This window comes from Cygnus atratus, chromosome 22, assembly GCF_013377495.2.
Source record: "Cygnus atratus isolate AKBS03 ecotype Queensland, Australia chromosome 22, CAtr_DNAZoo_HiC_assembly, whole genome shotgun sequence".
NCBI lineage: Eukaryota > Metazoa > Chordata > Aves > Anseriformes > Anatidae > Cygnus > Cygnus atratus.
Genome location: NC_066383.1, coordinates 7,866,655 through 7,887,242, shown reverse-complemented (window position 1 = coordinate 7,887,242; position 20,588 = coordinate 7,866,655). Strand labels below are relative to the sequence as shown.

At 45.5% G+C, this 20,588-nt stretch overlaps 2 protein-coding genes across 6 annotated transcripts; both read right to left on the bottom strand.

The window, feature by feature from the left end:
- Window positions 1-443: 443 nt before the first annotated feature.
- Window positions 444-10,728, bottom strand: HMBS (hydroxymethylbilane synthase). Of its 2 annotated transcripts, XM_035555643.2 has the most exons (14): window positions 10,616-10,728; window positions 10,483-10,536; window positions 8,723-8,795; window positions 7,967-8,016; window positions 7,812-7,867; window positions 6,549-6,626; window positions 6,157-6,234; window positions 4,861-4,936; window positions 4,066-4,179; window positions 3,540-3,578; window positions 1,950-2,069; window positions 1,674-1,727; window positions 1,059-1,145; window positions 444-774 (listed from the first exon to the last, which is right to left on the bottom strand). In XM_035555643.2, exons 1-14 carry the CDS (start codon window positions 10,637-10,639, stop codon window positions 601-603), a joined length of 1,077 nt encoding a protein of 358 aa, XP_035411536.1. In that variant the 5' UTR covers window positions 10,640-10,728; the 3' UTR covers window positions 444-600. The 2 variants fall into 2 exon arrangements, with proteins under 2 accessions (XP_035411536.1, XP_035411537.1); XM_035555644.2 differs by lacking the exon at window positions 6,549-6,626.
- A 274-nt stretch (window positions 10,729-11,002) lies between these two features.
- Window positions 11,003-20,310, bottom strand: VPS11 (VPS11 core subunit of CORVET and HOPS complexes). 4 transcript variants are annotated; one of them, XM_035555646.2, is made up of 16 exons: window positions 20,120-20,310; window positions 19,573-19,721; window positions 19,290-19,425; window positions 18,563-18,726; window positions 18,215-18,462; window positions 17,584-17,785; window positions 17,163-17,314; window positions 15,943-16,129; window positions 15,459-15,602; window positions 14,786-14,974; window positions 14,304-14,465; window positions 13,690-13,829; window positions 13,176-13,378; window positions 12,494-12,665; window positions 12,164-12,386; window positions 11,003-11,341 (listed from the first exon to the last, which is right to left on the bottom strand). In XM_035555646.2, the coding sequence occupies exons 1-16, from the start codon at window positions 20,271-20,273 to the stop codon at window positions 11,177-11,179; spliced, it is 2,790 nt and encodes a 929-aa protein (XP_035411539.1). In that variant the 5' UTR covers window positions 20,274-20,310; the 3' UTR covers window positions 11,003-11,176. The 4 variants fall into 4 exon arrangements, with proteins under 4 accessions (XP_035411539.1, XP_035411542.1, XP_035411540.1 ...); XM_035555649.2 differs by lacking the exon at window positions 20,120-20,310 and adding an exon at window positions 19,830-19,977 and having other exon boundaries at window positions 19,573-19,712; XM_035555647.2 differs by lacking the exon at window positions 20,120-20,310 and adding an exon at window positions 19,848-19,966 and having other exon boundaries at window positions 19,573-19,712.
- Window positions 20,311-20,588: the final 278 nt, after the last annotated feature.

The window sequence follows — 20,588 nt, the reverse complement described above, 5'->3', positions numbered from 1 at the left end:
CAGAGAAAGGCACAATAGTTCAACTTCCTTCAACTTTAGCTCAAAGGCTACTGGCTAGAGTGGATGAATGACTATCTCAGATTACATCTACATGAGATGAGATAGCTAACCAGGTACTTAATAATTCATTCGGGGCAAGCGAGAAATCATCTGATAATTTATGATATAACTCAACTATGGAATTATTTTGAACACAGCATCTGTGGTAATTTTCCATGAGGAATGCTGTAATGGGAGCCTCCTTCAGTGCTTCTGAAGGTAGAACAGGCCCAAATAATATATAATTACACAAAGTCAGTGATTACTGAAAATACTTTAGTCGGACTAACTGTGACAGTACAGTGCCCCATTCCTAAACGCAACAGGCAAACACCTTTTTTTTTCCCCCTAGCAACAAAAATCTTTCAATAAGTTTCAGATATAAAAACCATGATCAGCATCACTACTCTGGAATTAGTTTATTATTGCATGTTTTTCTGTGCCCAAACATCAGGCAAGACTGGTGTGAATGTTTAAAAAAAAAATCCCTCTAAAGGCTGATACAACAGCTGCAAAGGCTGAAGCAAGACTTGTAGCAATCTTGCTGACCTCACTACAGGTTTAGCAGGCGTCATTAAGCTGCCTTGCCACGCTAAGGATATGCTTAGCTCCCTTGCACAGAAGTAAACTAGCTAGTTCAACACCAAGGTTCTCTGCAGCTTCCTGCGCCTGACCAGCGACATTCTTGGCTGTGATGCCAACATGCTGCACATCATCATTTGGTCCGTCTTCATTCTGCAAACATAAATGTATCAATGTAAGGCAGTGGGAAGGAGTGGACAATGAATTAAACCATGTAGAAAACTAGATAGAACCCATGTAGAAAACTAGATAGAACCCCTGGTCTAAGAAGTTGAGAACAGTATGCTGTAGTTTCCAAGAACTCTTAGCAGTGGGGGAGGGGGTAGGGACTGAAGCTGATACACTGGAGAACCAGACCAAAAGTAATAGATTTCAGAAGGTCTGGTTTTGTCATTCAACTTCAGGTTTGGATTTTGAACCCAATGTGCTTTACATACCTGTTGTGGATAATTAACGCTGGTCTGCATAGTCTCTTTCAGGCTATCAGATCCATCCAAACTGTAGACTGCACCTGTCAAATACAACTTTGAAAGAAGGTATTAATGCCACATTAAAAAAGCAACATGCAAAAATACACAGACAAGCCTGAAAGGGAACACTTTTGTAGTCCAGTAGGATCAGCTAGAATAGCAGTATGATGGAGCTTTAAGAAAAGTAATCCCTTCTACAGAAGATGCAACTTCCAAGGAACAAGCTGCATTCTTTCTAACTTCCCACCTACTTAATCACAGTCTGTTGTGTAAAAGCACAGATTTTCTGGAGTTCAAAGCAACACGTCCAGACCACAGGGCAACACTACCTTTAGAGAAGGTGGGTGGAAAATAAACTATCATAATAAGGGTATTTTCTAAAAGACTTGATCTCAGTAACCAGACCCATTCTCATTCTCCTGTTATAGAGAGTAACCTGGAAGGCTTGAGTCAGAACCCCATCTGCCCTACTGTACCATAAAGATGTCTGCTGGAGTTGCCTTCAAGGAAGTATCAGGGAATGTGCACACACTGGTACAGTTTCCCAGAAATAATCCCAGATAAATACAAAATATTCCTCACCTGGCCATCTTTCAGCATGGTGCTAACTGCAACAGGGACACTACAGCCACCCTCCTAGAACAAAAAGAAGTTGACAATGGAGTTTTCTCCCTGACACGTTCAAACCAGAAGCACCTGAAAAGTACATGCTGCACAAAACCCCACCTCTCACTGTTCGGGCACTTCCTAAATCACGAATAAGCTCTACTAGCAGTTTTAAGAAAGTGTGGCATCAGTTTACCTGTAGCAGAGCAGTACTGATTGCTGCAAGCAGAAGAGCAAGGATGCAACACGTACCAAACGTTTCATAAAGGCCCTCTCAGCAATGCAGCATAATACGGTTTCTCCATCGTGCAGGGCAGATACCATATTCAATATTTCTTGGTCTTTGGCACGAACTTCCACCGCTAAGGCCCCCTATAAGGAGATAACAACAACAAAAAAATCCTCGACTTAGGCATCTCTGTGCACACTCAGCAGTGGTCACAAATCAGAATTCAGAGGCTTGGATGCATTTTACTGTGATGTAGACATATCACAGAATTTGCAGAAAATAATCAGGAAACAATCCACTGGTTCCAAGACAACTTAAAGCAGCTGTTGTAAGGGGAAGACTAGAATTTACTTTATCCAAATGTTGAAGATCACAGTCACCTGACATCTCTTCCTGCCCTCAAACCATACCCCACTTCTGACTGCATCTATATAAATACCTGCCCTACTGTCACTTCCAAGTCACAAATCCAAGCTCGACAACCTGTTCTGAAGATAAACATCAAAGTGCTGAACGTATAGCGGTAACAAACCACTTCTTTCCCAAACTGAAAACAAGACCAGGAGGAAAAAGGAAGTGCACAGTATAAGACAAAAGCATGATAAAGAAAATCCCTATTTCAGGCTGATTTTTCAGTTTCATCTAAGTGACTACTTCTGGTGCTGTCAGTCTCTGGAATTATTTTAAAGCTGTCATCTCAAACCATTGCTTCCAACCTGTAAGTAACACGCTGACTCAGCGTGTCACTTTCCTTTGGATGTCAGGAAAAATATTTTCCTTTGGATATCAGGAAAAGGTTCTTCACTGAGAGGGTGGCTGGAACAAGCTCCCCAGGGACATAGTCACGGCACCAAGCCTGTCGCAGTTTACGAAGCGTTTGGACTATGCCTATAGTCATATAGTCTGAATTTTTGGGTGGAGCCAAGAGTTGGACTCGATGATCCTTGTGGGTCCCTTCCAACTCGGGATATTCTAGGATTCTATGACTCCTGTTCACGCACTGGGAATTCACCCAGACCAGGGAATAATTGCATCACATAATGACGCTTGCAATCACTAATGCACAGCCAGCTCAGGTTTCTCAAGTTTGATACCAGCTGTACAACACTTTGTAAACTCAGCTACATGACCAGCATGTGCTGGAACAGTTTGCCTAGAAACAAGAGCACTAACAGTGTGCCCCACGGCATGTGTTTCAGCTCCACACAGCCAGAGTTAGGACACTGTGTGTAAGGGAGTGTAACAGTGCAAATACTGCAGTGGCTCTGCACAATTAGCCCAGTACAGCACAACACTCACTCCGCCACAGCCACAGCCTGCCTGATACTTGCAGAGTTGCCCCAGTGTAGTCACGCCACACATTACCTCTACCATTTACCACTTTCTATAGCTGATGGAAGTCAGCCCCCCGCCACACAAGCTCATAAAGCTGACTAATGTACTTCCCACAAGCTGTGCATAAGCAGCCTATTAGGCAACGAGATCAATGTAATTGTTCTTTGGCAACAAACACAAACGTAGTATTTGACTGTCACAGTCAACCACTTGACATGTCATACTGCTGCTCATTTTGCATACACAGTCAGGTTTACAGTACAAAAGCTGTAACATACCTGTCCAACAGCATAGAGACAATCTTCAGGGCTCAGGAGCTGGAAGAAAGTAAAACCAGAGTTAAATCACATTGCACTTTTCAGAACATAGGAAACGAGTTGAATTCTGTGCTCACCTCTACCATTGATTTCGCGCCCAACCATGGAAACATCACCTCCCCCTTCCCATGCCTCGGTGTTTCCATCCCTAAGGTAAGATGAAGCACCTTCCTTCACCTGGGCAGTAACACTTCATTAGTTAATCTGAAAAGTCTTAGTCATGCACTGCTGTGTTGCTGCACACAAGTACTGTGAAATGCTGGGAGATATTACAAACTGTTACTGCACTGTGGAAAGCCGCATGGTAAAAATTTACGTATGAAGAGAAACAAACAAATCAAATCCTCCCTGAACCACATCAGATCTCAAGGTAATGTGACAACAGATTCAGCAAACTAAATGTTTGTCTTCAATGAGACAAACAAAAGGTCTAAAAGGCAAGCAGGCAGACTCAGAAGAGAATGGCATTCTCTGCTTTGCCACTCACCTGACCAATGCGATTCTCCCAGCCCATTCTCTTCAGCCCAGCAGCAGCCAGGATTATGGCACTGAACTCTTCGTTCTCATCTAGCTTCTTTAAGCGGGTATTTAAATTCCCTCTCTGCAAAAGTGGTTAAGTAAGTATAGAAACAGCATGCAAACAGTCCTACAACCACTTTACATTAACTTGTCTGTGTTTACAGAATCCAACAGTCTTCCGATTAGAATCGGTCAGGATACCGTCCTGAAATGGACAATTGTTTCCTTAAATAGAATTCTGATGAGCATTATGAAATATTAATTCAAGCACTGACTCTCAAAAGATGCACTTCCTTTCAGTGCATGATTTGCACCTGACGCCAAGTAATTTTGCACAGCAAAGAACTGGGTTACTAGGATTGAGGTTAACAGTGCCTTTTACCATTGCTACACTGGCCCACATCTGAACTGATGGCCCAAAATCACATCCGAAGTACTGAGGACCAATCAACGCTTGGCTGCCACTACAACAAACACACGGCAGACACATGTTAAGCACTTTCTAGGACACCCCTAAATGTGAAATTCAGCTACATCTTGAATCTTGGCTAGATCAAGACTGGGCCCTTTCTTTATAGTATCATGAGAAAGCAGAACGCACTACACCCCTCTCAGAATAGGTTAGTGCAGGCAGCCTTTGAGGAAGGTGGTTGTTCTTGTAGGTCAGGTAGTATAAATCAGCCTTGATGCTAGATTTTGCATCAACTTTTATTACCCTTCATGGAACTTTATCCAGAACCCACATTTTGTCATGAAAGGATACAATATCTCTGAATTCTAGCTGAGGGAACTTCTTTTTGAGCTGGGCTGCTCGACGAAGTGAACTGGTTCCAATCACGCTGTTGAGAAAATTGAATCAATGAAATCCAGAATACTCCTGCACTTACCTCCATCTGGAGATGTCAGAAGTTTCAAGCAAACAAACATTTTTTTCCTTCCTCTTAGGATGGAAATGAAGATCCAAGAACCTGCCAATGATTTATACCTTCTTTGAACACGGAAAAAACACTCGTTGAGGTTTAACATAAGAACTAGCTGAAGCTAGATGCAGGCAAGCCACTCCCAGTAGCGGATTTAGAGGGAATGCTTCTGGAGAGTAGCCACAAGAGACTGTCAAGGACTGATGAAACTTCCATTTAAAACAGAAGGTTTAAATGTGTGGAGGTTTAAATGTTTAACGTAGCCCCCATCATTTTTTTCCCACTGGCAATATACTAAAAAAAAAAAAAAAAAACACACTTTGAAAATAGGTTGTCTAACCTGACAACACAGAACGCTAGACAGTAAGCATTTCTTTTCTAGAGACGAGCACTATTCACTCTTCTTGGTAATCTGGAACCTAAAGCAGGTAAGATTTTCACACCGCCCAGATACATGGAAGTGTGAGTATTTGTATCACATTTGTATCACAGCTAGTTTTTTTTATTTAATTTTAACACAGGGCAGAGGGGAAGCAATGGGACCTTTCTAGTAGGTATCTTAATCGGAGTAATTTCACTCCGCTGTCTTGGGCAAAAGAATACAATAATCTCTATTAAAACGCACAGAAAATTAGTCAGGTAACTCCAAAGGCAGAAACTACTTATGCTCCCAGCAGAACCACAGAAAACTGATGCCAAAAAAAGGTAACAAAGAAACCAGAATTGGCTGGGTGAGAACAAGAGAATGGTTCGGGTCCACGCAAGATAAAATGCTGCACCAGACACCCTGTCTGCACTGCATGCATTCATTCCCCTACAATGAGCACAATATAAAGGACCTGGTATTCACTCTGGAGACTGAGGTAAGAAAGGGTCTCACTTGAAAAAGTGCTGCATCTCAAAAGGTGGTAGGAGATAGCCAAACTGACTCAGTCTACAGCACTCCCAAGACAGCATTGCTTTTTTTAGCAAGTGGATTCAGTGTAACATACATGAAAGTTAATTGAAGGCAGTGTAAAACCACTACAGGATAAAGTAAGGAGCTCATTGATTTGTCACTAGGAAATATCAACAAGTTTCTCCATTTTTACATTTCTTCCATTTTTACACCTTACTGTCTTCCCCTTCTCCCTACTCACCTCTTTTCCGGAAGGAGACCGAGTGTTTTCCCGCAGTTCTTGGGGTGAAAGACAACAGCATCAAGTGGGGTTTCCCTTCTGCAAAATAATGCAAGAGCAGAATGACATCATTTAAATGGAAGGCTGTTAAGGTTAACAGTTCTGATACTGATCCCCAAAGGAGCTGACTCTAGCTGCAAAAGACTTCTTCACCGTTGTAAAAATAAGGATTTCCAGTAAACCCGATGGCTACAGAACACTAGGACAGATCTAGTTGTTCCACTGTTTCAGAAAATAATCAAAGGGCAAACAAACTGTGAACCAAGACTACATAAGCTGCCTTTGCTTTTCTACCATTACTCACACTGCAAAATGCATGTCCCTCAGAGAATCAAGAATAAGCCCATACTTACTTGCAGACAGCACCAATGGTAAAGCCAGGAGGAAGAGAAGTTGGCAGGTCCTTCAAGGAGTGAACTACCAGGTCAACTCTAAAAATTACAGGACAGTAATCACAGCACTGAACAGATGGTTGGGTCACATGGTACCCACCAGAGACCTACAGGTAATGTACAGAAAAGTATAAATTCACCCTGGGAATTAATTTGGAGGAGAGAGGATTTTCAGGATTCTACAGCCAGAACTACTATAGAATTATTGTTTCATTCCAGAAAAGCCACTTCACCTTTCTCTGTCCATCTTTTCTAACCTGGAAAATTAAGTGTTGTGATTTAACCTTCCTCCCAGCAGTGTTGCAAGACACATTACAATAATCAGGTTAAATCAGAGGAAGACGCTACAGATGTTAACACAAACTTATTGAACCAGTATGCAACCAGTCAACTGGCTAGTATTACACTTCAAAGTGAAAATAATAGCCCAACTAAACACCCTCAGCTTCAACACAAGGGCAATGAACAGTTTTAAATGACTGAGCCTCTAGTATTTTCTTCACCGACTTTACTGGAAAATGCATTATCATATACCTGTGTGCTAGAGATGCAGAAAAATATCTTTGTTTTTAAACCTACTTTAACTAAGCCATAAGCACCACAGCAACCCTCCTCATGATATTACAAAAAGCAAAAGCTGTAATCTCTGCTCCAGCATGAATCTGAACTGAGTTCTCCTGTAGAAAGAAATTACTTCAGAAAGCGGCACAACTTGCTCACGCCCAATTCTCCTAAATATTTAGCATACAAACATTTTAAAAAATATGGTCACACAATAACACTAAACGTTATGCCATGTTAACATGAAATACATTAACACAAAATACATCCACACAACCAAGCAAAATATTTTTTAAAATAAAGTATTCCCAAGCAGGTATTACATCCACTCTGACACACATGTAATGCAAATCACAGCAGGAAAAAATAAACCCTAACCAGGGCAGACTAAGCATCACAATGCCACTCCAAAATACATGGCCTAACTCCAGGGTAGAGTTAAAAGAAAGAAAAGAGACAATGACTTGAGACAATGACTTAGCAAAGAATTTCTTCTGTAACCAGACAGGTAGCAGAACAGAAGAAAACTAGATCACACAGGCAGCAAAGCAAAAAATGTCTGAAGAGCACGAATGCCAGACAAGGAAGAAAAAAAATAGAACAACCACCACCTCACCCCCCCCCCCCAAAAAAAAAAAAAAAAAAAAAACTTTCAGCTCTTACTCATTTCTTTCAAGTGCATTTTCCAGTTCTTTGGTGAAGAGGCTCTTCTCCCCAATCTACATGTAAATGGAGGAACATGAATCACAAAAGAAAAATCTGCAAATATACCACCAAATACAATTACTTCGTGAGTACAGAAAGAAGATACCCTTTACCTTGGAAAGTGCTGTATCCAGGATCTTATCTCCAGTTGTTGACATGGCAACTGCTCAGAAAGAGCACAGATAAAGTGTGAGGTATGGTCAGAGCACATAGGCTTAGACTGAAAGTATCTACATAAGCGTGTAACAAGCAATACACTCTTACACGCTTATGTGTACTGTGTGCACAGACTCAAGACAAATACAAGAGCAGCTCACTCCTAAGAATACATTGCACTCAACAATGGTAAGTGAGAATGACACATCCTTCACTGTCCTTAAAAAACACAGAGAAAGAAAGAAAGAGGGCAGGTTTTGGAAATGGCCAACTGAAAGGACATTGCCCAGATCTTTCTCCAGAGTGTCAGTGAACAGATACTCAGCAGCTCTCTCCAGTGCAAGAGCGTACTTCCGGTTATTCTATGCTGTTGAATACCGCAAGTCCCAGACAGGAAAGTGTCCTCAACACACAGTCCAGAGTGCAGCCACATTGATACCAAGTTGTCAAATGAAGCAACACAATGTCACCTGCATGACAGATGCAGGGCCACAATCACCACGAGCTTGTGAAATCCTTCTTCCATAGAAAATACCAGCAGCAGTTGCTCAGCCATGCAGCCTAAATGAATTCAGACTGCACTCTTAGATAACGGGACAAATTCTCCTCCTCTTGACAGTACTCTGTACGCACATCTTGCACAAAAAGATAACTGGCTGGCTCCTACTGCAATCTACACCAGAGCAGAAACCAAAAAAAAAAACAACACTTACCAATCTCAAAGTGGAGGTCTGGGTGTAACTCACGGAGCATCTCAACTACACTGTCAGTCTGAATCCGGGCCAGCTGCAACAAAGCAGAAAGCAAAGCGCTATACAAAAAGCGCATCAACTACACAGTAGCTAGAGAGAACTTTGCCATTCTTTGATGGTTATGCATATACAATCGCTACGTTCTCTAAACTGTAAGTACTTGGGGCTACTTCTTTCAAGTACAACAGCTCATACATACAAACCCTCTGAGCCACACAAACCTATATCATGACTGGAGCATTTCACCAAATAATTGTTTGTATCTAAGCAGCAGAACAGCCTCTCCCCATATCCAACACTGTTGCGATCCAAGCAGTGACAAGTCAAAACAGAAAGAATTTACTGAGTTAGGAAAACCGACTGAAGCAGAAGACTGTGTGTTGGGATTCACTCACTCTACTTCCAGGTGCATTAAGGTCACTAGCTATTCCCAGTCATTGCCCTTGCACTTAAACAGAATTTACGTACCTAACTTTAAGGCACTTTGTTCCACATCTGAAATACCACTGCTGAAAGATGCCTGTTTACTGGCAAGCAAAACCATCCTCCCGTCACTCAGTGATGAAAGAAAAAGTCATGGGCATACTGGATACCCCCTGCTATTTCTAAGAGCATGAATTCTACCAATACTTCAAGTTTTGGTAGGAGCCAGTAGGATTTCACTTTGCCTGCGGAAGATTTATAGTTGCTGGTAAACGTGAGCTACTTTTAAGAGCAGAGCTCTATTTAGAAATTCTATAGACAAAAACAAAAGTAATATCTTAAGTCTGCAGAAACAGCAAAAAAAATATCTTAGAGCAGTAAAATAAAGGAAGAATATTGTCTTTTATAATGATAGTAGAAGCAATAAAACAACATGACACTATCACTTCGTTCTACACATGCAAGCAGCAGTAGAGTCAAGCAGCCACAGCTGACTAGCGTGTTTTAGCTTCTCTCCCTGTAATGAACTGAATAGCCTGGGGCAATTAACTTTGTTCTCAGGACTGCAGTTTCTCTACATATAAAATGAGTGTGAGTAGCAGCTTCCCTTTGTAAGGCATCACGAAAGCCTCAGGTTAGAAAAACCAGTAGCACACACGTAAGCAAGCCTATGACCATTTCCCTTACATCCACATGCAATGCCTTCTTCCCTTCTTCAAAGTACAGAATTCTTCCTAGAACCTGCTACTAGGACGAACAAGATTACTGCGGAACAAAGGCCTGAAGACACCTATCGCCCTTTGCGAGTCGGCTCCTCCCTGCTGCATCTGGATAGCAAGAGATACCCGCTGTGTCTCTGCACACATTCCTTCAGGAGGGCCGGTGCCGTCCGCCGTTGGGTTGGGTGTTCCCCACCACCGCCCACCGCCCCGTAAACCCCGCAGATCGAAGAACGTACAGCAGGATTCCTAGAAGGGCATTACCTGCACGAAGGCAACGCTGCCTAGAGCAGACCGCCACTTGGGCCCCGGGAGAAGGATTTCTACGTTTTCTCCGGGGCTCTCGAGAAGGGAAGCAGAGCACCCGGCGCCTCCCGGCGCGACGCGGACAGCCCGCCGGGAGGCAGCTCGGCCGCTGCTCGCAGAGCGCAGGCAGGACAGCCCGCACGCCGCCGCCCCGCCAGGCCGAGTCCTCTCCGGCTCAGGGCTCGCCCCCCCAGCGAGCAGGGACGCGGCTCTCAGCGGGGACGCCGCTCCCGCTCGCTCCCCAGCGCGGAGCGGCCGCCCCCCGCCGCCTACCTGGCTCCGACGCGTGCCCACGCGGACCGCTCTGCCGCCCACGCCGTTCTCGCCCTGCAGCAACAACCGGGTCAGCGGCCGGTCTTCCCTCCCGGCGCCCGCCCCCGGCCCCGCGCCCCCGGCCCCGACTCACGGCGGCCTGGCCCGGCTCGGCCATCGCGCCGCCTCCCCTCAGCGCTCCCCGCTCCGCTCCATGGCACGGCCCCGCCCCCCCGCGTCACGTCCGGGCGACCGCCCACGTGACCGGGCCCCTCGCCCCGCCCCCGGCGCTCCCCTGCCGGCAGTGGCGGCGCGGTGCCCGACAGCCCCCTTTATCGCGGCGCGGTACCGGACAGCCCCCTTTATCGCGGCGCGGTACCGGACAGCCCCCTTTATCGCGGCGCGGTGCCCGACAGCCCCCTTTATCGCGGCGCGGTACCGGACAGCCCCCTTTATCGCGGCGCGGTGCCCGACAGCCCCCTTTATCGCGGCGCGGTGCCCGACAGCCCCCTTTATCGCGGCGCGGTACCGGACAACCCCCTTTATTGCGGCGTGGTGCCCGACAGCCTCGTTTATTGCGGTGCCCGACAGCCCCGTTTTTATCGCGGCGTGGTGCCCGACAGCCCCGTTTACTGCGGCGAGGGCAGCCGGGTGCCGCGCACGCCTGCGTTCTCCCCGCACAGTCCGGCAGGGCGCACGCCGCCAGGCCCCGCCGTTAGGTGCCGCGCCTGGTGTGCAGGAGCAGCTCCCGCTGCAGGCCGGCCTCGAGAGTCGTGGATGGCTTCCCCGGTGGCAGGTCCGTGATGAGGGTGAGCTTGTTGAAGACACCTCGCCCGAAGTAGTCGGCAACGACGGAGAAGCCATCATTTGAACACTTGAGCTGCAGGACACAAAGCAGCACCATCAGGGGCAGGCTAGAGACCGTCACCTCCAGAGCATTTCCTTTCATGCCCCTGTACTTGCATCCCCTGCATTAGAGACAGCAGCTCGTCACTCCCTTGCCATTCAGTGTAAATGCCATGGCGGCAGCAGCAGCTTCTGAGCCTTCTGTTACAGCTTCTGCCACTGGGGCAGTTTATCTTAAGTATGAAAGCTTCTGCATTAGCTACACTAGCGTCCAAATGTGCTAACGCGTTCCAGCTAGTATCCCATTCTCAGCTTACCTCCTTACGTTTTTGGAAACATTTATGTAGAAGCATTATTTCTGGTACACTGTCCTACCCCACTCTGATTTCAGAATTTTCCTTCCTCCTTAATTCATGCTAGGCAACTTGTTGATCAGCTGTCCAATGGACAGATCTAGATCCATTTCAGGATGAAGTGACAACAGTTCCCCTTCCACCTTTGCAAAACATCAAGGAATCTCCATACCCTATACCAGTCACTCTAGCTCCTAAGGCCTCAGGATCCTCAGTCAACATAACCATGTTTACAAAATACTTTCAGCCTTAGCTTTCTCTACCAGCACCTGGGGGATCTGCAAAGCAATCTACTTCAAAAAAAACTGGAAGGACATTGGAATAGGCTGCCTAGGGAAGTGGCTGAGTCACCATCCCTGGAGGTCTTTACAAGACATCTAGATTTAGAGCTTAGTGATATGGTTTAGTGGCGGACTTGTTAGTGTTAGGTCAGAGGTCGGACTAGGTGATCTTGGAGGTCTCTTCCAACCTAGATGATTCTGTGACATGCAACATTACCCTACCTGATGCTGAAACTGATCGTGCAGATCTCTCTTCTGCTCCTGAGCTCGGATCATATCCATCACTTTGCGGTTTTCAGGCATGCAAGTAGGACATTCTGAGTCACTGTCAGAGTAGCTTTCAAAGCAATGCTGGTGGAAGGAATGACCACACAAGAAGTGGACTGAAGGAAGCTCCAGGGCACTGGTACAGATACTACACTTGGTCTTCTGAAAGATCTTGGGACTGGAAAAGTGACAGAAAGCAGAAGGAAAAACAGAAGAAAAAATGTATTTTTCCTTACTGAAGTAGAACAACAGCTCTACTATAGACAAGACACCACAGTCCTGCACCTTGCTTTTAGCTCTTCAATCTCCTGGCGGATCCTTGTGGTTTCTTCTCTGTATTTTAGAATTCTTTGCTCATCCTGCTCGATCTGGCAGCTCTGCTTCTGCAGCTTGTTGACAAGATAATCCTTAATCACAGACAGCGTGGCTGTGGAGTTGTGAGCCAGCGTCTGCACAACTGAGGATAACCAAGATGTTAGTTTAAACACAAGCAAAGAAACTGCAGCTACATGGGTCCTACCTGGACAGACCACTTTCCTTTAAAAGGCTACTTACAGGCAAAGACAATCAGAAATCTCATTTAAAGACTAAGTTTCAGCTTGCACTCTGGAGGGCTCCTGCTTCCAAAAAGAGATGACTGGGATCATGTTTAGACAGCACAGACCAAAGGGGCAAAGCAACGATCCAGTGGACTGGATTCTATTTCAACTTCTCTACCAATCCACAGCAGGAGTTTAGGCAAGCCCTTCACCTTCCAACACTGACAACAGAAATAATTCAGAGACATCCCAGTGACCAATACCACAAATCTTCTGCTCTGATTAGGGAGCTACCACTGGCATTACGTTTTCCTATAGAGCAGGTCATTGTTTCAAATGGTGGGCTCAAACTTCATTGATACCTCTCTCAAATTTCTAGTCTACAGAGTGCTATAAAAAATGGTTTAAGTGCCACATGTCATTATTACCAAGCAGTGGAGGCATAAGGTTCTTGTTCTCTATGTGTTTCAGTACCGCAGCAATATACTCCTTGCAGTCCTCCTCTTTCCGTGCAAAATAGCCGAGAGCCTGTTCCCAGAGACATGCCTCTTGGTCTCCATACAACTCACACACCTCAATCACCTTCTTGTACTGCTCATTCTGCATGTGGTAGTGCATGATCTGTTGGAAACTACAGAAAGGAACAAGACATCAACAAGAAGAATCTACTTCTCTTTTTGAGAGGTTATAGGAATCCCAGGTTTTCATGCAGCCATGCAATCCCCAAACATTCCCACAGAACCAAAGACTGGTCTGTCATCCATTCTCTACATCATTGCCTTGCTCCAACAGTAGGATATTTTCAGCTGAGCTATTATCTGTACAGTTCCTGTCTTGAGATACTCAAGGGGTCCTTACCATTGTAGGGCAGGGACACTTACAGCTCAGAAATCCCTGGAGTGGAGCAAGCAATAGTACTCTAGGGAGAAAAGCAACACTCACAGTTTGCCCTGTTCATAGAGGTAGAGGACACCATCCTTGAAATTGTGCATCTGACATAAGACCAAGGCTTTATCAAAGACTGTTTTGAACCTTCCACTCTTCAGGAGAGTGAGTGCTTCATTGTGCAGCTTTTCCTTGATCTACAGGAAACAGAAATGAGAGGTAGATGGGAAGCAACAAACACTCAAATATTTTGCATTAAAATCTGACAAACAGTTGCAGCTTTCTAAAGAGGAGCCAAGTTCTTCTGTTTGCCCTATATCCCTTTCAAGCAGAGAGGACGATTTCTTTCATCCAAACAGCCAGCATCCCCAGAGATGAGGGCAAGCATACATAGCTGGTTTTGTGGGAGAGGCATCTGCCCACAGAGATTGTATTGTCTGGAATCTGTACTTCACTGAGACTCATACAAAAAAAACTCAGCCTCACTGAAACGAGTACTCTCCAAGCTAGCGGGTTGCTTTCTCATTTATTTGTCATTTGTCCAGTATAGCATATGAACTGTCTCACGTTAACACTGCCCATCTGGAAAGGTTATGGGCAGGCAGGAATGCAAATAGAATTCCTAGGCACCAAAGCTCCCTCTCAAAATACAAAGCTGGAGAAACTCAAACCTGCTTATCTTGTTCATGGGCCCAGTTCTGGAGTCGAAGTTCCAATAAAGTGTCATAGACACCCTGTGGAGAGTCAGACTGCACCTCAGTCATGTGCTCCAGAAAAGCTTTCAGTTCTCGGGAGTTGTTTGCAAAGACCGGAATGAACTCCTCAGAATTAGCCTGTAAAACAGGAAGGAAAAAAAAAAAGAGTAAACCACCCAGCACAATCAGACAGACAGGTGCTTCTTCTCTAACATTTGGAGGGCTTGTTCCTACGATCTGTGACACAACAGATACCGTACAGTACTGGATGCCAATTACTGCAGTAATCAGTTCTGTGCAATAGCTTTAGGCAGTTTCTTGCATACTACCAGTACACCAGGATGTGGCCTCTCATTATGTCTAAAGTGTCGGGCCTGCGCTGCAAGGCACGCAGGAGTGCTCATTCGCTGCAAAGTTACTACTCCAGAACAACAACTGTCAGTCTAAGCAAACCATACCTTTTTTCCTTCCAGCAGCCCAAGGCCTTCGTTGTCTCCTGATGGCTGGTAATCAGTGCAAAGGATCTTCAATAGTTCTGTGGTCTCATTAGGGACATGGTGCATCAGGATTTTACCATACCGCTTCATGTTACTCTCTGCCTGATCAAACGGCAGTTTTCCAATGTAGTGTAAAGCCTCTTGGTAGTTCTGTGGAGGCAGCCAGCAAGGATCATATCACGTTGGCTTCTGCTCTCCACATCAACATCAGCACAGACAGCATTGAAGACATGCTGAAAGTATGCCAGGAACACCATTTGCTCTGAATTATCATCTAGTTTCACTATTCCTGCTTGGTCTCCTCCTAAGTGAGGAAGGCTGGCTGTGGCCCCGGGAAAGACAGAGATTTAAATCCATCTGCCACTAACAAACCTCCCTTCTCTAAAGGTCACTGTAAAAAGCCACATACCAAAACGGAACAAAGCCGCCCCTCTAATTTCCAACCCAAGTCTACTGCACAAGCCAGAAGTAGAAAGCCAACACACAAGCAACAGCGGGCATTGGTACTGCCTGAACAGTCCTGTCTGCACAGTAGCCACAGGGAAGAGGCTAGTGAAATGAGATTCCCTCCAACACAGGAGGCTAGAGAAGCAATATTCACACCAGTAAGAACATGAGAGCAGTAACATCTTACCTTGATGTCCTCTAGCTGGATTTTGAGGTACCATTCGTGATGGGCATGCTTCTCTGCCAAGTACACAGCATGGGAGTAGTAACCTGCTTGACGAAGCACTTTGATTGCTGTTTCCACATCAAAGCGGACCTCGCTCTCGCTAGTCTACAAGAACAGAAGCAGAAAGACTGTGGACTAAGCAGTAATCATTTGCTTAAAAGGAGAAATGCCAGAGCACTGACAACTTAGTATCTCTCGTGCAAGGGAAAGATCACGTGTTGAGAAGAAAGTCTAACCACCTCTCGGTAGATAGCTAATCACACTGGTGAAAGCCATCACAATTCAAACTGGAACAGCAAGCCAGCCAAACTGAGAATGTTGTGTCTCTCTCTCATAACAGCCCCACAAAAGCCAATTTATAGTTAGCACTACTCCATTTTAATTCTCATGTTTTAATTGTAACTTAAGAATTTTGTGTTATTTCGTTATCACCTTCCCCCATTACCTTAATGAACTCCTCCAGTTTGGAGCTGTCTTTGAGTTTGGTATAGCAATTCAGCAGAAGCGTAGTATGGTCTGCATTGGCCAGAGACTGCAGGTGAAGAGTCTGCAGATAAGCAGTGAGGTTGTGGATGCGCTGAGCATCTAGAAATTTCCGAATAACATAAGATGGTTCCAACTTCCCTATCGTTCTGGAAGGGGAAGAATCACGTCACAGCGGGCCATGTAAGCAGGGAGTCAAAAAAAAAAAAAAAAAAAACAGAAATTAATAATGGCGCACAGAGAACTTCAGCAGGCACCAACCCATGTGGGACCACTCAGCTACATATAAGAAGTAACAACTAGTTATGCTGTAAGACCACCTATCCGCACACACAGTGAAACAAACAGCCATCTTCAAAGGCTGCAATTGCGATGATGGTGGCAGCACATAAGGAGTTAATGCTCCTTTAAAGGAAACAGTGAAAAGATGGGCTACACTCTGGCCACAGCTAATTGGGAATCCCAAAAAAGGGAATGAAAGACACATTTTCCTTTCTTACAGTCACAAAACTCAAAGTCTTATTTAAACACTTACGCCCACATGCAGCAGTTTAGCCACAGTTAGCCTGATTTTACTGCAAATTTGCCTTAAGTATATATACTAACACTTGACAGGTGTCAGGACTCCAAAGTTTCAGTTCTACATGTATGTGGCACAAAACAGTTTTTAATAAGCCCCAAAACAGATCATTCTAAGTTTTATAAAATCTGAGATGCGCAAAAGCCAACATTATTCTGACCATTTTCCAGGAAGACCGCTATATCTGGTCAAGTCACGTTGTCCACCTTACCGAACATCTCCACACTGACAGCGGTTTTTATATTTAAGTGACACTCTACAATTTCACAATATCCTTTTGCTTACAGGACAGTCTGCACGGCATATGACATTCTAAACAAAAGCAATCCTTTGTTTACAATGACATTATCAGAGCCCACTCTGTCCTAATGCACCTTCCTAATTCACTTTAAAATATGATCAATGAGGAGAAGTTTACCCTTTCACATTCAGAGTGATTTTCAAGCAATTTTCCGAGACACTTAATCTGACACTTTTCTCTCTATTGGTAGAATTTTTCACAAGTCATGCCTTTTTTTCCTCCCTTGGCTGAAACAGAAATCAAGGCCTATATAGCTCCTATCTGTACCACACTGCTCTTGCTCTGTACTACCCCTGCTTACCGAATATACTGCTGGATGGCTCCATCATGATTCCCCTTGTTGTACAGATGATCGCCATACTGACGGAAGATCTCTGACAAGCCATCGCTGTCCAAGTGGTGACTCTTGGCTAGGTTAATGGCCATTTCAAATAAGTTCTTTCTGAATAGCATCTGTTAGATACAGAGTAAGAGCAGTATGAGGGCAATATCACCTCCTAAAACAAGGTTTAAACACGCCCAGAAAACAAATTGTTTCTTTTTGGTGCTGTACCTGTATGTAAACTCAGGCTTTTAAATACTAAATGCGCTGCAACACAGGTTATGCTGGAAAGCTATAAGATCACTTACTCACTCACTTCAACAGTCCAATTTTTCAACCTGTGGAGCCAGTACAATCTTGCAGACGTAAGGCAGACTAGCAACAAAACAGATTTACATGCCTCAAGTTTGGTTTGTGTATCCTTCTCCTGCAGTACATGGATCTTCCCATCTCTGGTCAGTACATACAAAGAACCCCACTCCGCTAAAACATCTACTATATCGTCGAAGATCGAGCTGTATGCAATGAATTTGTTGCACAAGTCATAAATATTCAGGACTTGTTTATCTGAATTCTGTGCCTCACTCCCAGCAAACTCAGACCTGGAGAGCAGAATAAAGTTTTAGAAAACAAGAAGCAACCTGAATTCTTTCAATACCGACGCAAACTCAAGATGCTCAGAGGGCAAGACAAACAAGGTTCATTTGGACAATTAAACTAAGCAGATGCATAGGCAAGACACCACATATTTATGCACAAGTGCCATCTGTGTGTGTTGGACGGAGAAATTCATATAGGTGGAAAGAAATCCCCCTTGTTCAGCATGCTTGACTGTGCTACTCTAACAACCACATTGGTATATGGGTCTGGATTAATTTTAGCAGCCTCTGACAAAGTTACAATCAGCCCCTAGAGTGAAGCTTCACAAAGAAGAAGGAAAAAAAAAAAAGGAAAAGCAGGAAACCACAATAGCAGAAGATAAAAAAAATAAAAAGTAATAATAAAATCTCATCTGTTTCAAGGACCCCTACTTTGGAGAAGTCTTCCGGTCCTTGGAGACAATGATGAGGTACCCCCGATACCAGTGAACAATCAACTTTTGTCCCTCGAAGGCAAAGCAAGGGCCCCGTTCGTCTGGCTGATAAAGGTACACACATTCATTTCCTGCTACAATGAACTGGAGATCCTGTGAGGGGTCACTGAGAGAAGAACAGCGCAATCCACAACCATGAGTGTCCAGCTCCAGATGAGGATAGTCTTTCACTGAAAGCAGGTAAGACTAGAGAGGAAACACGAGGTTTTAGAGCTCACCTGAACTAGACTCTGAAGCCAATAGAATTTGCAAGTCAGATTCTCATTTTTTCCAATTAATTTCCCACCTGGATGTTCTCTGTGGTCACCACAAACAGATGTGTTGTTTTGCCAGACTGCCGGAAAGCAAGACCAGTAACTGGATAACTGCCCTCATGCAGGATCTGGGTCTTACTATGCCGGTCTCGGGTGATGTCTCCTTTTGTAAGTACAACACTCCCATCTGCAAAACCTGATGAAGAGGACAGATCAAACTGTTTACTTGTGTGGCACACTTGAAATATTATCCAGTGCAAGTTAGGGCAGCTGCAGTCAGTGACACCTTGCTTGCCAGCAAGGTATCAAGAAATGGGATTGCTGCAAGTTCTCACTTCGAGAAGTACGCACCAATCTATCTCCAATTACTCCTGTTAAATTTCACAGCTGTCACCTGACCACATGCAATGTCACTGTTCCACAAGGCTCAACGCGTTTCCCCCATCACAAACTCCACTTGCAGGCTATTTTTGTTTGGGTCTTTCTGTATTTTGTTTTGAGAAGACCAACTTCATCCTCCAATTTTAACTACCATTTTAATTCATTTGTTTATTCAAAACATACCATACATTAAAAAACCTAGAGGGAGGTTTCCTACTAGTGAGTAAAACATTCAGTTTTCACAGTTTGCAAGCTGTTCTAAGGCGGAAGGCCACAACACGTAAGAAAAGGCTTCTGATTTCAGTGCAGAGACCAACACGCAGAAAGAGCTTGCAGTCTTGCAACATTACTGCTTTTACTCTGTTCAGCTTTACTTACCAATAGCCATGAAATTAAGATTCTCGTGGACAGTTAGGCAAGACACAACCGTGGGCTTGTTACCCGGTATTGCCGGAAAAATTCGTGTGCAAAGAGGATTGCCACCATCTCGTTTCTCCAGGTTCCATACTTTAACCTGAAAACAACAGTGGTATAACATAAGCAAAATATGAGGTGTTAGAGGCAAACTACTGAAGGTAAGAAGAGTCAATTGAGATAATCACAGTATTCTATGAAAGGTCCATAACACAAAAAAATTTCCTCTCTTTGTCACTTGACTTACCAACGGGTTAATACCCTCTTCATCCTCACCAACAGAAACCAAGATACTGTGCTGCTTCAGCTGGTACAGGTGTGTTACTCTTAGTTTGTAAGCCTGGAAACTAGTGAGTTGAAGCGAGCGCGGCAAAAACCAGATCTGACCTTCCATATGTAGATCACAGTTAAGGCAAACAAAGGAAAAAGATAAAAACAGTAAAAGAAAATAACAATGACACAAGAACCCCTACACCTCCAAGCACAGCAGAATCAAACTCTTACCAGTTCCTTCTCACTGACCTCTCATAAGCCTACAACAAACACACTTTTTTTGCAGAAACACCTAACAGCACAGAAACAAATAACGACGGATTTTGTACAGGCCAGGGGCAGAGAAGTGCAGGGAGCTGCCACGTTCCCGAGGCCAGAGGACCGCCAAGCCCGCGCAGAAGGGCGCAGGCCTCCGCCCGCGGCGCAGCCCGGCCCCCACCCCGCCGGGCCCCGCCCCACGAAGCCCCCGCAAGGCCGGAGCGCCCAGCACCGCCACCTCTCCTCGCCGCCCCGCAGGATATCCCCGAACACGAGGCTTCCGCGGCCCGAGTCGCAAACCGTGACGCCCGGGGGCAGCGCGAACGACTTCCCAGCAGAGCCCTCCGGCCCCGGCGGCTCCTTCACCACCTCCCTGTCAAAAAAGACGAAGCGACGCCACTGCAGGTACGCCGCCATCTTGGGGACAGGCCCCGCCCCTGCGCTGCTCACGGAGCGGTTTCCCCGCCCCCTCAGGTCACGAGACGAACCGCGCATGCGCCGGTGCGGAGGGAGGGGCGACCTCGGCCTGGCGCTCGCCGGCTGGGGCTTCGCGGGCTGGGCCGCGGCAGGCTGCCGAGCGCGGCCGCCGGGAGCCCGCAGCCCTCACGGCCGGCCGGGGGCGCGCACCTGCTGCCGGCCCGGTAGTCAGGACCGCCCTGGCTTCGCGCAGGCTCCAGCCCTGCTGCCGGAGCACGACTTCAGGAGCAGCAGCCCGCGCTTGCATGGCACGAG